We start from the raw sequence: 16,470 nt of genomic DNA, 5'->3' as shown, positions 1-16,470 counted from the left end.
TCATACAGAAAATGCGTCCCTTTAACAGGAAAAGCTGCTGACATTATGCCATACCACTGCAAAGATATTCTTATTATCTTGTAACATTTCCCGATTGCCTATTTTGTCAGGGACTGCGCTAGAACTTCCATAGCATCACTTCATTTAATGCTAAAGAGTCTTTGTGGCTAGTATTTTTAACTCCATGTTATAGAAAAAGGAAGGCTGAGAGAAGATGAGTGACTTGCCTAAGGATACACACCTAGTGCATGAAAGTAAAACAGCTAGCATTATACAGACATATCTGATTCCCAGCGCCAAGTGTTGTGTTTTTTTTTTTTTTTAATGATCTGAAACCAGAGACATAATAAATCTAAAACTTTGCTTTTTATACAGAGAAGCTTTATTTCACTCTCTTGGATAACAGTTAAAAATCTTTTTCCTAGTTTCATAGCCAATGGTTTACAAACTGAGACTTTTATCTCCTTTGTGACAATAGTAATCACTGATTAAATTCCTTTGTGTTAAATGCCTTGTACTTGGTATTATATTAAACTGTACATGCGTAGCGATATTACCACTAAAAATATTTTCTCCTTATAAACTTGAATTCTCTATTCAAATCATTTAAAATCAAATTTGAATATTTTTTCCAGAATAGTCTTACAATGGTGATGTATATAATCTACATGTGAATATTGAGTCAGAGAGGTTATAAACAATTAGGTTAATAAAAAAGCTTTCAAATGAGCAGAGTATTTATTAGGAGTAAAACAAAATTTTCACACAGGTCATGCCCACTCTATCCTCTATTTTTTTTTTTTTTTTCATTTACTCTATGTTTTTCCAGTTGGGCTCAAACCTGTCAATGGTTTCCTAGGTATACAAAAGGCTCAACGTTGACCCAATTCAAATCCAATTTTAAGACAACTCCTCTTTTCATTTTTCTCTTCATTCTGTTCTCTTTTACTCTTTTCTTCCTACCTTTGTACTGACACTGAAATCAAAATAATATTTTCACTACTGCACAAATACTAGATGGCATTTCATCAACTGAAATTTGATTAGTGGATAAGAAACTTTTATTATCAAATATATTCCTTTCCTTTGCTCTGTTTTCTTTAAAAAATAGTTACAGACTTAAAACAATGATAAACACATTGAATTTTGAAAGTTCTCCAGAAAAGCCAATTCTGAATCTTAGTTTTTATTAGATAAACTGCATTTTCATCTTGGGAAATACTACCCTGGGAGAATAAAAACAGATTGAACTCAATAATATTTGACAGCATGAAACATAGTAACAAGGTAAACAAGGCCCAGAAAAACATTTTAGAGTCCTCTGAGCGATTTAAGATGCATGTGAATGTTAAAATTCTAGCAGTAGTCACATATGTTCAGAATCAGAAATAACACAGAGATTACTGGCTGTATTTTATGTATTTTTAAAAATTAACATTCATTTTTAAAGGAATATAGATATTTACATTTCATATAATAGTCAATAAAGTCCTCAGATTGATTATGTCAGTTTCTGAAAGATTTTGTCTTCCCTCTTGATCATTATTTCAGAAGGAAGAACTGTTGAACAATGACTGGACACATCTAATTGATAATGAATAGTAGAAGCTTTTCTATTTAAGACTTCAATTGTACTGCTTAATCTTTTCTATTTATACATTGATAATCCACATAAAAATTGTCAATGACCTTTATAGTGGTTATCTGTTTCCTAAACAATATTCTTAAAATTTTGTTAAGCACATGAATTATGAGCTTGTCATCATATTGCCTTTCATATATTTAGAATACATTTTTAAAAGAGGTTTTATTATAAATTCATCCTGGATATTATGAGTGTTTGTTGCAAACTATTTTGTCTGAATGCTTATTTTCTGTCTGGAGACTACACTAGAACCTTGTACAGAAAAAAAATATTCAATATATCTACTGCTATTGTAAAACAAATAACAGAGAGTAAGCAAAGACCAGATGTTGGTATACACCGAGCCTAGAATGAGAAAACATTTAGACTTTACCAAAAAACCAACTTTTCTTTCCAGTAAATTTCAAAAATATTTCATTTTCTTTCAATAACTGAAAGTACTAAATTTGTTGAAAATGGGAATTGGTGATTTACTTAAAACTTAAGAAAATATAGAAATAGCAACAACAGATGAAATAGATCATGTGTCTTATTTAGAATTTGGGAAAGCCTGTATATCCAAGACATTTTCCATAGGTGATTTTCGGTTTCAAAAGCTCATTTTAAAAAATCTATTATTTAAGATGACATAGTGTTCACTGCTATTCGGGAAGATGTTAGTAAACAAATAGGTTCTTGTTGCTGTTTTGTTTTTTGCCAAAGCAATAGCAGTCTCTTTTATGTCACTAACTAAACTGACTCCCAAACAAAGAACTAATTTAATGGGATTCCCAAAGCATGTCAATCCAGATTAACCCTGTGGCAGCAATTCTTTATGGAACATTTAGCCTCTGGAATAGTAAATTCTGGCTGAGAAACTTATAAAACAAATACCGTTTGTAATATAAAAGTCTGTTTTTTTCTTTTTTTTTTTTAGCCAGTGCCTGTTTACATATTGGAAGTAGCATGGGATAATGTCAATGGCTTTGCAGGGTCACAAAGCCGTAAGACCTTGGGAATGTTAATTTGTCCAAGGTGCCTCAGAATCTCATGTATAAAATGGGAGTACCTCAAGTGCTTCAAAGGGACGTCAAGAGTTGAACACAACTGAGTGACTAACACTATCATACAATATATGTAAAGAAGGCACCATGGCAACTTAGTTAACAGCAAGGACCCTGTAGCCACATTTTGCCCATGAAAATATGGAAATAGGAATGTTGTCAGTTTTGTTGACCACTGTAACCCAGGGTTTAATAAAATAGTTCCTAGAACACAGGGTGTACCCAATAAATATGTGTTGAATAAATGAAATCAAAGCATCCTAGCTTTGTCATTTCCTGGTTATATGACCAAAGGCAAGGTGCCTCTATAAGTTTTAGGTTCCCAAAATGAGAAATAAATAAGCACAATGTAAATGCTTAACATATTAGCTTTACTGCTAAGTAAGCTGAACACAGACTGTAAAATGTAGGCACTAAATATGTGGTAATCATTATTACTAATTTGAAGGTACAATTAATCTACTATTTAAAAAGATAATATTAATGAAGAGGATATTATGAGTTAAGGAGACTATTGGTTTTAAACAATAGTATACACTTGAAAGTCATCAACCAGTCCATTGTGAAGGAGATCAGCCCTGGGGTTTCTTTGGAAGGAATGATGCTAAAGCTGAAACTCCAGTACTTTGGCCACCTCATGTGAAGAGTTCTCTGCAATTTAAAATCCTGTTCTTTAAAAATACTTGTTCAGATATTCACCTTTTCCCATTAAATGTCACTATAAGTGATAAAAGGAATCTGCTTTAATTATTCAACAAAAGAAGGAGTCTTGAAGACTGTGGGAAATAATTGCCCCTTTTGTTCAATATTGAGAACAATGATAAAAATTTCCCTCATCTTTTATCTGCAGCACTTGTAAAGACTGAGACATATAAACTATTTGTCAATACTGAGTAAATCAATAATTATTTTAAAACATTGCACAGATGACAAAAATTAAATACCTCATTACCTTAACTCAAAGGTTTTATATATATATATGTAATTATTTATAAATATATATATGTGTGTATACATATACATATATAATAAGGAACTAAAGGGGAACTAAAGAATATCTTGATGAGGGTGAAGGAGGAGAGTAAAATGGCTGGCTTAAGACTAAATACTGAAAAAACTAAGATCATGGCACCCTGCCCCATTACTTCCCGACAAATAGAGGCAGGAAAAGTGGAAGTAGTGACAGATTTCTTCTTCTTGGGCTCTAAAACCACATGGATGGTGACTGCAGCCATGAAATCAGAAAGTGTTTGCTTCTTGGCAGGAAAGCTATGACACCTAGACAGTGTGTTGAAAAGCAGAGACATTACTTTGCTGATGAAGGTCCATATAATAAAGGCTATGGTCTTCCCAGTGGTCACATACAGTTGTGAGAAAGTGAAAGTCATTCAATCATGTATGACTCTTTGTGACCCCATGGACTACACAGTCCATGGAATTCTCCAGACAGAATAGAGGACTGGGTAGCCATTCCCTTCTTCAGGGGATCTTCCCAACCTAGGAATCAAACCCAGGTCTCCTGCATTGCAGGCGGATTCTTTACCAGCTGAGCCACAAGGGAAGGCCAAGAATACTGGAATGGGTAGCCTATCCCTTCTCCAGTGGATCTTTCTGACCCAGGAATCAAACCAGAGTCTTCTGCATTGTAGGTGGATTCTTTACCAACTGACAGTGAGAGCTGGACAATAAAGAATGCAGACTGCCAAAGGATTGATGCCTTTGAACTGTGGTACTGGAGAAGACTCCAGAGAGTCCCATGGAGAGCAAGGAGATCAAACCAGTCAATCTTAAAGGAAATCAACCCTGAATATCCACTGGAAGGACTGATGCTGAAGCTCAAACTCTAGTATTTTGGTCATCTAATGAGAATAGTTGACTCATTGGAAAAGTCCCTGATGCTGGGGAAAGACTGAGGGCAGAAGGAGAAGAGGGCATCAGAGGATGAGATGGCTGGATGGCGTCACTAATGCAACGGATATGAACTTGGGCAAACTTTAGGAGATGGTGAGGGACAGAGAGGCCTGGTGTGCTACAGTACAAGGGGTTGCACGGAGTTGGAAATGACTGGGTGACAGAACAACAACAATATTTTAATACATATTTAAATGAATACTTCATTTAAGCATAGGTAGAATTCCCTTCTACTCAGAAATGGAACTAACCTTTTCCAGTCTTGTGGCCACTGCTAAGTTTTCCAAATCTGCTGACATATCGAGTGCAGCACTTTAACAGCATCATTTAAAGGATTTTAACAGCTCCACTGGAATCCCATCACCTCCACTAGCTTCAGGACCATAAATAGAATTAAATAGCTTTAGGACCATAAAGAAGGCTGAAGGCCAAAGAATTACGGCTTTTGAACTGTGGTGTTAGAGAAGATTCTTGAGAGTCCCTTGGACAACAAGGAGGTCCAACCAGTCAATCCTAAAGGAAATCAACCTTGAATATTCATTGGAGGGACCAATGCTGAAACTGAAGTCCCAATACTTTGGCCACCTGATGCAAAGAGCCAATTCATTGGAAAATATTCTGATGCTGGGAAAGACTGAAGGAAGGAGGAGGGAACGACAGAGGATGAGATGGTTGGATGGCATCACCAACTCAATGGACATGAATTTGAGCAAACTTACATGCTAGCAAAGTAAAGCTCAAAATTCTACAAGCCAAGCTTCAACAGTATGTGAACCGTGAACTTCCAGATGTTCAAGCTAGATTTAGAAGAGGCAGAGGAATCACAGATCAAATTGACAACATCTGTTGGATCATTGAAAAAGCAAGAGAGTTCCAGAAAAACATCTACTTCTGCTTTATTGACTATGCCAAAGCCTTTGACTGTGTAGATCACAACAAACTGTGGAAAGTTCTTAAAGAGATCAGTATACCAAACCACCTGACCTGCCTCTTGAGAAGTCTGTATGCAGGTCAGGAAGCAAAGTTAGAACTGGACATGAAACAACAAACTGGTTCCAAATCAGGAAAGGAGTACATCAAGGATGTATATTGTGACTCTGCTTATTTAACTTATATTCACAGTACATCTGGAGAAGGCAATGGCATCCCACTCCGGTACTCTTGCCTGAAAAATCCCATGGACAGAGGAGCCGGGTAGGCTGCAGTCCATGGGATTGCTAAGAGTCAGACACGACTGGGCAACCTCACTTTCACTTTTCACTTTCATGCATTGGAGAAGGAAATGGCAACTCACTTCAGTGATCTTGCCCAGAGAATCCCAGGGATAGGGGAGCCTGGTGGGCTGCCGTCTGTGGGGTTGCACAGAGTTGGACATGACTGAAACAACTTAGCAGCAGCAGATTAGTTCAGTTCAGTTCAGTTCAGTCACTCAGTCGTGTCCAACTCTTTGCGACCCCATAAATTACAGCATGCCAGGCCTCCCTGTTCATCACCATCTCCTGGAGTTCACTCAGACTCACATCCATCGAGTCCATGATGCCATCCAGCCATCTCATCCTCGGTCATCCCCTTCTCCTCCTGCCCCCAATCCCTCCCAGCATGAGTCTTTTCCAATGAGTCAACTCTTCGCATGAGGTGGCCAAAGTACTGGAGTTTCAGCTTTAGCATCATTCCTTCCAAAGAAATCCCAGGGTTGATCTCCTTCAGAATGGACTGGTTACATCATATGAAACGCTGGGCTGGATGAAGCAGAAGCTGGAATCAAGATTGTCTCAATAACCTCTGTTATGCCGATGACACCACCCTTATGTTAGAAAGTGAAGAAGAACTAAAGAGCCTCTTGATGAAAGTGAAACAGGAGAGTGAAAAAGTTTGCTTAAAGCTCAACATTCAGGAAACTAAGATCATGGCATCTGGTCCCATCACTTCATGGCAAATAGATGGGGAAACAGTGTCTGACTTTATTTTGGGGGGCTCCAAAGTCACTGCAGATGGTGATTGCAGCCAAGAAATTAAAAGATGCTTACTCCTTGGAAGGAAAGTTATGACCAACCTAGATAGCATATTAAAAAGCAGAGACATTACTCTGTCAACAAAAGTCTGCCTAGTTAAGGCTATTGTTTTTCCAGTGGTCATGTGTGGATGTAAGAGTTGGATTATAAAGAAAGCTGAGTACTGAAGATTTGATGCTTTTGAACTGTGGTGTTGGAGAAGACTCTTGAGAGTCCCTTAGACTGCAAGGAGATCCAACCAGTCCATCCTAAAGGAAATGAGTCCTGAGTATTCATTGGAAGGACCGATGCTGAAGCTGAAAGTCCAATACTTTGGCCATCTGATGTGAAGAACTGACTCATTGGAAAAGACCCTGGTGCTGGGGAAGATTGAAGCTGGGAGGTGAAGGGGATGACAGAGGATGGATAAGATGATTGGATGGCATCACCAACTCAATGGACACGAGTTTGAGTAAGCTCTGGGAGTTGGTTATGGACAGGGAAGCCTGGCTTGCTGCTGTCCATGGGGTTGCAAAGAGTCAGACATGACTGAGCGACTGAACTGAACTGAACTAGGAGATAGTGAAAGACTGGGAAGCCTAGCATGCTGAAGTCAATGGGATCTGCCGTGACCAAACAACAACTCAGAAATGAATATAGAACTATATTTAAATTTTATACAGAACCATAGGTTCCTTTTCCTCTGTTTCACTTATTTATGTTTGATTACAATATTTGTTTCATTGGAGACAAAATTCAGTAAAGTGTAATGGCATCACCAACTCAATGGACATGAGTTATAGTGAAGGACAAGGAAGCATGGTGTGCTGCAGTCCATGGTGTCACAAAGGGATGGACACAACTTAGTGACTGAACAACAAAAACAATGAGTACATGTTAATCTACCAGGGACTCCCATTACTCTAAGCAGCTCTCACAACATTTTTAGCAGAAGTGTTTCCACTGGTGTCAGCTCTCTTCAGAGAGAGCTGTAATCTGTCTAATTTCCCACCTCTTCTACACTTCCTTCTGTTTTACCTTTCTCTTAAAATTACTCTACTTTGCTTTTTCTTTCTTTACTCTGACTTAGCTTCAGAACTGCAAACTTCTACATTACAAATAGTATTGTTTTATAAGCTTCTTGGCTAGAAACTCTGGGCCACATCACGGCTCAGTCCCTAAGCAAGTCCTAATGGCCCATCACGGTCCCTGTGCTGTTGCTTCTCCTGCCCTACCAGACTGTTTCCACAGGGCTTTTACAGCACGGACGATATCCAGGTAAGCATTCACTGCAGTATCAGCAGCAAAGATAAGCTGTGGGTTGAAGTGCTGATTTTGCCAAACGTAGTTGGGAAGGAGCATTCCAGAGCACAAAGTGAAAGTGGTCTGGAGGAAGTCACTGAGAAGGGAGGACGGCAGAGCTAAATGCGGGCCGCAGAGAAAGGAACAGGCGTCACAGGTTGCAATGGTGTGAGAATGAGGCACCAAGTGAAAAAGACACTGCCTGACTCCTCCCTGCTCTGGGATACCTGAGCTTGTATCACTGGGTCTTATGAGTCAAAGTAAGGTTTTTGAAGGAAGAAAAGACAGATTTCAAGCTGGTCCAGGATGAAGGGTGGGCCAGGGGATACCTCCATTCTGTGAATGACCTACTTAAGCAGGCATCTGCCCCTGCCTCTGATTTTAATCACTTTCCCATCACACTCTCACTTCAGCCTTTACTCCAGACTTCTTCCTTCTCCTTGACCTCTGGATGAATCTCCCTTAGCATTAACATTCATGTTGCAAATGAAATTGTCTCCTCTTTTTTGTTTTAATTTTTCAGCTCACCCCATCTCTGCTCCTAATACTATTCATTCATCCTTCCCTACGGTAATAGGAAGAAGATAAACAGGCAAAAACCTCTGCTTATTTTTCAAAAGCACTAATGATCAAGCAAAATGAGAATGGAGCCATCATTTAACACGGTTTTCACCAACTAACATCTCTATAGTAGGTCTGGGCATCTTCTCCCTACTCCTAACACATAAAGTATCTGGTTTTTGTAATGATAGTTCTTATACCTGGAGTGTACTATTCACCTAGTACCAACTTCTCAAGTCTACATTATTTTACCTTTCCTATAATGCTTCCTTTTATTACTTAAGTGTATCTTACTGAAATTGTATCACAAAATTCAGGAATGAGTGGTTGACTAATTGTTTTAACTATCCCTCTTATTCTTTCTTCCCCAGTGTGACAATAAATTTAAGACCAGGGACAAACTCTAATGAGTCTTTTGATTCTGATACTGGATGTCTGACTAGCATATTAACAGAATCATTTTGGTCCATTCTCCCAAGTCTTGACAGAGCCTCATCATTTACTATAAACCACAAATACAGCTTCTGTCTTATGAAATCTCTTTTCTCCATAACCCCCAAATCTGACTCAGTTAAAAGGGGAAAGTTTATTTTATAATCACAAAAATGGAGGTTTTTATAATTGCATTATTGAAAGCACTGTAAGAAAATAGTTCTTTCATCAGCTTGCCATGCTGTTTTCCTTATTTCCACATAGTCTTGCTCCACCTATATTACGCAATAAAAATGTGTGCGTAGTCAGTCTCCCTGTTCTAAACAACTGTTCTGAGCACCAATGTGAGACCTCACATCTAGGTTTATACTGTGATTTCTGGTCTGCAATGGTGCTATGCTAAGCTTATCGATAACAAAATTATGTTTTTGATATAAATACATTCAAACATTTAAAAAATTCTGTATGACCTTCTTTTTTCCAATTAATTGATAAAAGGATGCCTGTGGGTCATTGATTATAGCTATAAGAAATATGCAAGAGAATTTTATTCTTTTTTGTAACATAAGATTTGTCAAAAGATGAATGGTAGCAATGTATTTCATGCATTGCCCATCCATGTTGGAGTCAAGCAGAGCACCAAGTAATTACCTGATTATGTATTCCCTTGGCCACCTGTTATAAAGTTTTCATGTGAAAATTAAATATTGGTATGTGGTAACATTTCAATTTCACAATTGAGTTCTGCCTATGGAGATCTAAGTCACAAATCACTCCAGGTTTGGAAAGAAAATCTAGTTTTAATAGTTTTCTTGAGTAATCAAGAGTTTACATATTTTTATCTACTATCTGAACTGAAAACTTCAGATTCTGTTAATGTTTCCCTCTGAGTCTCCTACAGCTTTGAGGGAATAAGGGTTGTTGTTCATTTATCATATATTTAGTTTTTTACCTTTCTAATGAACATTTTGATTGTCTCATGCACATCAACAATTTAATATTTAGCCACGATCTTCAACTCAGGGGGTTAAAAAAGTTGTTCTACTCCAAGAAGATAAAGAAAAGGAAAGCTAGGCAATGCTGTTAATAAAATATATAAAAACTGAGTTTGGGGAAAAAACGTCCTCAGTGAAAGGAAAGATTAGACTGAGTATGCATCACTAGTTAGTTCAGAATTAGCCCTTCATTTTCCTTGGTAAATCATAAAAAGGTGAGCAATAAACAGAATGGGATATAATCAAAATAAATATGACAAACTATGCCAAACACGTGATTTTATTGACAGCTGACCTTAGGGTCAAATGCTGAAAATATTCTCATTTGTGATTAGCAAGTATTTGGCTCTCAATAGTTGGCATTCAATCAAACCATTGGACATGATGGTGGAGGTTTCCAGCAATTTCATTTAAAAAACGGGGATTATCTCATTTGAGCTACACAGATGTCTTAGAAGGGTAGAGTAAGCATTTCCTCCCTATTTCCAATTCAAAAGTAACATCACATGGATATTTGCCTCCTCAGTCAGGATTGCAACAAATTTTACAGTGGCATTGTTTAATTCATTATTTGGTTTATAGCTGTAATCTAGCATCTTCAGCTGTATCAAGGTGCCATCCCATTATTCTCTCACAAAGAAGGTAATATCACAATCAATAAAATTCAAATTATTCTGACTCTCCATCTGTTACATCATTAAAATACAGCTATGATCTTTGCGAAAATGTTCAGAGAAATGTGTGAGACTCACTCAATGAAGTAGACTTCACCCTTCTCTGTATAAGCCATTTCCCAGTTGTCAGGCAATGGGTCTGAGTCCTCATTCTCCTCAGGTTTAGCTGGTTTCGCATCATCCATCTGCTCCTTCACCTCCTCAGGCTGGCTGTACACTGGTGCAGGATAAGGCTGGGAGGGTGTCTCCCCTGAGGCACCTACACTCTTGTCTTCAGGTTCACTGGATTCTACAAAAAAACAAGGGTACATGGTTAGTCACTCCAGCCACTGTACCTTCTGAGTGAGTATGGACTATGCTCACCAGGGAATGAGCTCTCTGAAAGCTAACAGAAAAAGCATAATTGCAACCTCCTCTGAAAATTATCAGTAGGCCTATCTGAGTTCCTCTTTGACTTATCATTCTAGTCTATTCTACAACTAATTAAACCTGATGACTAAATTGGAGGACCATATCATTATATAGGTGTGGTAGACAGAAAAATGAATCCCTAAGGATACCTGTGCCCTACACCCTGGAACATGTGATTGTTACCTTATGTAGCAAAATAAGATTTGCAGGATCAATTAAATGAAGGGCCTTGAGATTGGGAGATCATCTTCAATTATTCAGGTGGGCTTGCTGTAATGACAAGGGTCTTTACAAGTACAAGAAGAAAGCAGAAGAGGACTATAAGAGGGAGATATGACTATTGAACAGAAGCATTGGCCAAAGAAATGCATTGCTGCTGATTTTGAAGACACAAGGGGATCCAACACTAGCTAAGAAGTGCGGTTGACCTTTAGAAGCTGGCAAGCAAAATCATGGATTTTCTTTTAGAGTCTCTAGAAAATAAGTCTTTTAGAAATCTTGATTTAGCCCAGTGAGACCCATTTCAGACTTCTAACCTACAGAGCAGTATGATAAAAAAAAAAAAAAAAAACGCACTGCTTTAGGCCACTGTTGTTGTTCAGTCACTAAGTCAGGTCGATTCTTTGCGACCCCATGGACTGTCCTCCCTGTCCTCCACCATCTCCCAGAGTTTGCTCAAAATCATGTCCATTGAGTTGGTGATGCTGTCTAACCATCTCATCCTCTGCTGCTCCCTTCTCCTTTTGCCTTCAATCTTAAGCAACTAGATGTGTGGTAAATTCTTATGGCTGCGATAGAAACCTAATCCAACAGAGCAAAAACTAAAAGAAATGTACACTTTCAGAGAAACAATAAAATGATTGGAGGACCCAAGGATATCAGATGTTGAGACCCAAGGATATCAACTTGCAAACGATATGAGATCCAGAATGACAAACAGGAGCACACAGAGAAAAAATTAAAATTCAATAAAAATAGACTAAAATTTACCTAAGATGAAGAGACATAGGAGTCTGCCAATCAAAATGGTTTACTGAATCTGAGGCCAAATTAATGAAGCATACATTTCACCTAAACACATCTACGTGAGATTTCCAAATTCCAATGTTAAAAAGCAACTTTACCAGCTTCCATACTGAAGAAACTTACCCCAAAAAAGAGGAATAGAAGATCATCAGACCTTTTCACTTGTAATACTCGGAGCTCAAAGATAGTAAGATAATATCTGTAGTAACTTGAGGAAAAGAAAAGTATAGCAGCCCAAGAACTTTACCAAAATATTATTCATCTATACAAAAGAAAGTCACTCTTAAACATGTAGAAGTTCTGAATGCATATCACCCATGTATCCAACCCAAGTATTTCTCAGATGCTACCAGAAGACAGCATCTGATATATCATGATGATTAAATCAGAGTATAGGTCTCCAAGTAGGGAGAGATACGGAGATTTTTTTTTTTTAATTTAGAAAAAATAAACCCTGTATAATATAGTTAGAAGAAGGATGATCATATTTCAGGAAACTTACAGTATTTTTTAAAGACAGATTCTTAAAAAAAAAGAAAATATTATATTGAAAATTCATTACTAGCATGTGTTTTAAATCTTACCTTTGGAAAGCTCAGGTTCAGAGAAATTTCCTGCAAGGTAAGAAGGCAGTTGGAAGAGAAGTCCAAAGGGCAAATATTTAGATTTCAGATATTCCTTGGTTCATTCAGGGATTCAGCACCACTATATTTAGGTTTCAGACAGGGCTGTGGTAGTGTACTAAGAGGGAAACCACAGAAACGATCAAGGGAGCCAAAAGCAGAGATGGTCTGTGGAATACTTTAGTTTGGAACTTTGGGAGGAATGTTTCCTGCAGAGTGGCTCCAAATTTCCATCAGGGTGTCAGAAATAAGTGGATGAATACATTTGGGAAATACTACTCCGAAGACTTCCCTTAGACATGGGTATCACGCGGAAGTCCGAGTATGCTCTGGTGGAGACATGGAAAGTAGCTGAGAATAGAGAACCAATCCACCTGCAGTGAGGATCATATGACTTCTTCACAGCAGAAGGTGTCGTGGGGATGGCTTAACCCAGAAACTGGAAGGAGACACTACTGACATACAATCCCAGTGTGATGATAAGGCAGCCCTCTTGGAAACAGGAAATTCTACAACTGTATGGGAACCTAATTTATAACTATTAACATTAAAAAATATAAAATACATATATGGTCTGCCTCAGTAACCTGTTTGAGAAATATCCTCTACAAATAAAGGTGGTAGTATATAAAGATAATTAAATAATAAGGCTTACTCTACCAGTATATTTGTCTGTAGTAGCAAAGACCTGGAAATGATTTGGATGCCTATCAATGAGAAGATCATTAAATAAATTGTGGTTATCTTTACCATGGAAAATAATGTAGTGTAAAGACCTACAACCTGGAAGAGATGCCAATCATTATTGTTTAAAGAATAATCTAAGTTGAAGAATAATGCATGTACACTATTAATTCCATCTTTTAAAATAAGCAACACCAAGTTAGATACATGTTTTGCTTATAATCATAAGACTAAAAACAAGATGGAAAGATGTATAATAGATTGTCAACTCTGAGTAACCCAAAGCAGTAAAATTGGATGGAAGTGGGAGATTATTTTTAACATACCTCTGCATTAGTTGGCTACTATTTTTATAATTTTAAAATTAATAAAAGCAATATAAGATGAGTAAACTAAAGTAGAATGTACTTATTATCTTAATCAACAGCTTGGATTAATTTTTTCCCTGTGTGTCTCAATCTCAGAGAGCAATATGAAGTATCTTTAGGAATTAGGAAGGATAAGAACATTTTACAAGTTTTTGTTGTTTCTTCTTTGTAAAAGAGGATTTTATGAAAACAATATATTCCCTAGTGATGTAGTCTTCCACCTGATTCTCCATACAGATTTGACCTTTGTAAATTGTTCAGGAAAGAAACAGGAAGAGAAGGGACTCTTCTCTTTAGGTTCTTTGTTATACCTTATTACAACATGCAATTATCAATATAAGAAGCATACTGTTCTCAGGTACTTCCAAATGTCATGATGCATTTGCAAAGTGAAAATGCAAGGTCATGATCTGAACATATTCATTTATTCAATGTTCACTTAATATTTATTAAACACTCAGTTGGCGTCAGGCACCAAGGACAGAAAAGCAAACAAGAAAGACATGATCCCTGCTCTCACGGAACTTGAAATATGTCAAGATGTGCAGTCTTTAAGCAATTTTAAGTGTGATGAATGTTACCAAAGGGAAAGATGCGATCTCATGTATATGCATTTATCTAACCTTACATAATCAAGGAAAGCCCCTTTTCCAGTGTGCTAACAAATCTGAGACTAGAAAATGGAGTCAAGAGACTTCTTTCAGAGGAAGGTAAAGGAGAAAGAAACAGACAAGCAAGGAACGGACTGAGCCTTAGAAAGCATGCTCAGAATTTGGAACTGTACCTGGAGAGGAATGAGAAGGTACTGATGTGCCTTAATCAAGGGGATGACACAAGTAGATTTTCATTCTCCATAAAGATCCTCCTAGCTGTTCTTGGGGTTTGAAAGTATTAAGAGTAGATATTCACAGACCAGTGGGGAGTTATTTTTTGTGATTGAGACAAGAGATGATGGTGTCAATGGCATGACTCTTCTATGAACTGAAAGATAAAATTAGAATGTAGATCTGATATGATTAAACAAATGTACAGGTAAGGACAAATAAGAAGTCACGGTAAACCCAAAGGGGGAAAGCAATTCACTGGGCTAAGCACCACGAGAGGAGCAGGAAGACTGTCAGGAGTGGGGAAACCAGTGGGTATAATTTTAGGCACAAGAGACAGAGGTTCATCTCAAACTCACAATGGAGATGTCAAGTCAGAGAGTTCTTAGGGAATTCACCAAATTTAAAAGACAACAGCACATGGCTAGACTGTGGGCCTCCCTTGTGGCTCAGCTGGTAAAGAATCTGCCTGCAATGCAACAGACGTGGGTTCAATCCCTGGGTTGGGAAGATCCCCTGGAGAAGGGAAAGGCTACACACACTTCAGTATTCTGGCCTGGAGAATTCCATGGACTGTATAGTCCATGGGGTCGCAAACAGTTGGACACGACTGAGCGACCTTCATTTTCACTTTCATGGCTAAACTGTATTATAATTTAAACCACAGGAGTGAATGAAATTGCTAGAGAGAGAGTTCAGCAAGTGGAAACAAGAACACCTCGAATAGCTAGCTGAGGAACTCCAACATTTAACAGTCAGTGAGAGAATGATCAGGAGAGAGCAGCCGGGGAAGTAACAGAAAAACCAGTTGATCTTGCCACACAAGCCAAGCAAAGGACAGTGAGGAGTAAACACTTACCTGCGGCCAGAACCCCTCAGCAGGCCAACAGAAAGATAAGAATGTAAAATCTAGCAGAATTAGTGATATAGAGGCCACTGGTGATATTAGCTACCAGATATGGGAGCGGTTATAGTGGAGTGGGAAAGCCAAGTTGGAATGGATTAAGTGAAAAAGAAAATACAGAATATCCTGACAGATACAGCCAAAGATTAGCTATGAACAACTCTTCTTTTTTCCTCATCTTGATAACTATATTTTCCAGAGAAACGTGAGACATCTCCTGAAAGGTGGGACTTCTCTGTAGCTCAACTGGTAAATAATCTGCCTGCAATGCAGGAGACCAGAGTTTGACTCCTGTGTTGGGAAGATCCTCTGAAGAAGAGAATGGAGATCCACTCCGCTATTCTTGCCTGGAGAGTTCCATGGACAGAGAAGCCTGGAGGGCTACAGTTCGTGGGGTTGCAAAGAGTCACACACGACTGATTAACTAACCTACACACAGTAAAGCACTGATACTTGGTTCAGGTCACAGTTGCACTTAATCCCAGAAGGTCTTCAGTTCCCAGGAGGTCCCCCTTTTCACTCTGAAAAATGGAGATGTCACTAATTATATTTATTAATGTACCAGAGATCACTGAGCCAAGTTCTCCCAGTTTAATTCATTTATTCACTCATTCCTTTATTCTTACCTAATCAATCAATTGTTATATTAGCAAACACGAATATCTACAGTGTGCAAGATATTTAACAAGAGTTTAATGAGGGAGAGTAAAAAGCTATTTGTATCAGGTTATTAAGAATTGGTTTGAGAGGGAAGTAATAAGCAGCACTTGTTTTCTTTATCTGAACAAAATAAGAGAAAAAAATGAATAAAGCAAATGGAGAATCACAACATTTCCAACATTTACTGTTCATAACGGCTAATCTAGGGATGCAGTTTATGGTGAGAGTCAAGGGCTTCTGGTGAAATGTAGAATCAAGCCAGTATGCCCAAGACAGTACTGAACTAGGGCAGGTTTCCCACACAGACCTAGAACCTGTTTCTGGAAGAGCCATGCAGAATATTCAGAGGGATTGAAAAAAAGCAGAGGAATTGGGCAAAGCAGGCTCAGAATTATCCTTCAAAGATATACCACTCC

At 38.0% G+C, this 16,470-nt stretch overlaps 1 protein-coding gene across 5 annotated transcripts in view; it reads right to left on the bottom strand.

Moving 5' to 3' along the window:
* The window catches only part of MAGI2 (membrane associated guanylate kinase, WW and PDZ domain containing 2), a 1,505,066-nt gene that overhangs the window by 513,885 nt on the left and 974,711 nt on the right, over positions 1-16,470 (bottom strand). For all 5 annotated transcript variants that reach the window (XM_060414641.1, XM_060414642.1, XM_060414643.1 and 2 more), the window contains exon 5: positions 10,633-10,843. In XM_060414641.1, the coding sequence (XP_060270624.1) occupies positions 10,633-10,843 (211 nt within the window). The remainder of the gene's footprint in view (positions 1-10,632; positions 10,844-16,470) is intronic.

The sequence above is a fragment of the Ovis aries genome, chromosome 4 (genome assembly GCF_016772045.2).
Source record: "Ovis aries strain OAR_USU_Benz2616 breed Rambouillet chromosome 4, ARS-UI_Ramb_v3.0, whole genome shotgun sequence".
NCBI classification, from domain to species: Eukaryota; Metazoa; Chordata; class Mammalia; order Artiodactyla; family Bovidae; genus Ovis; species Ovis aries.
The sequence above is the reverse complement of the archived record's forward strand: the minus strand, read 5'-3'. Positions and strand labels throughout refer to the sequence as shown.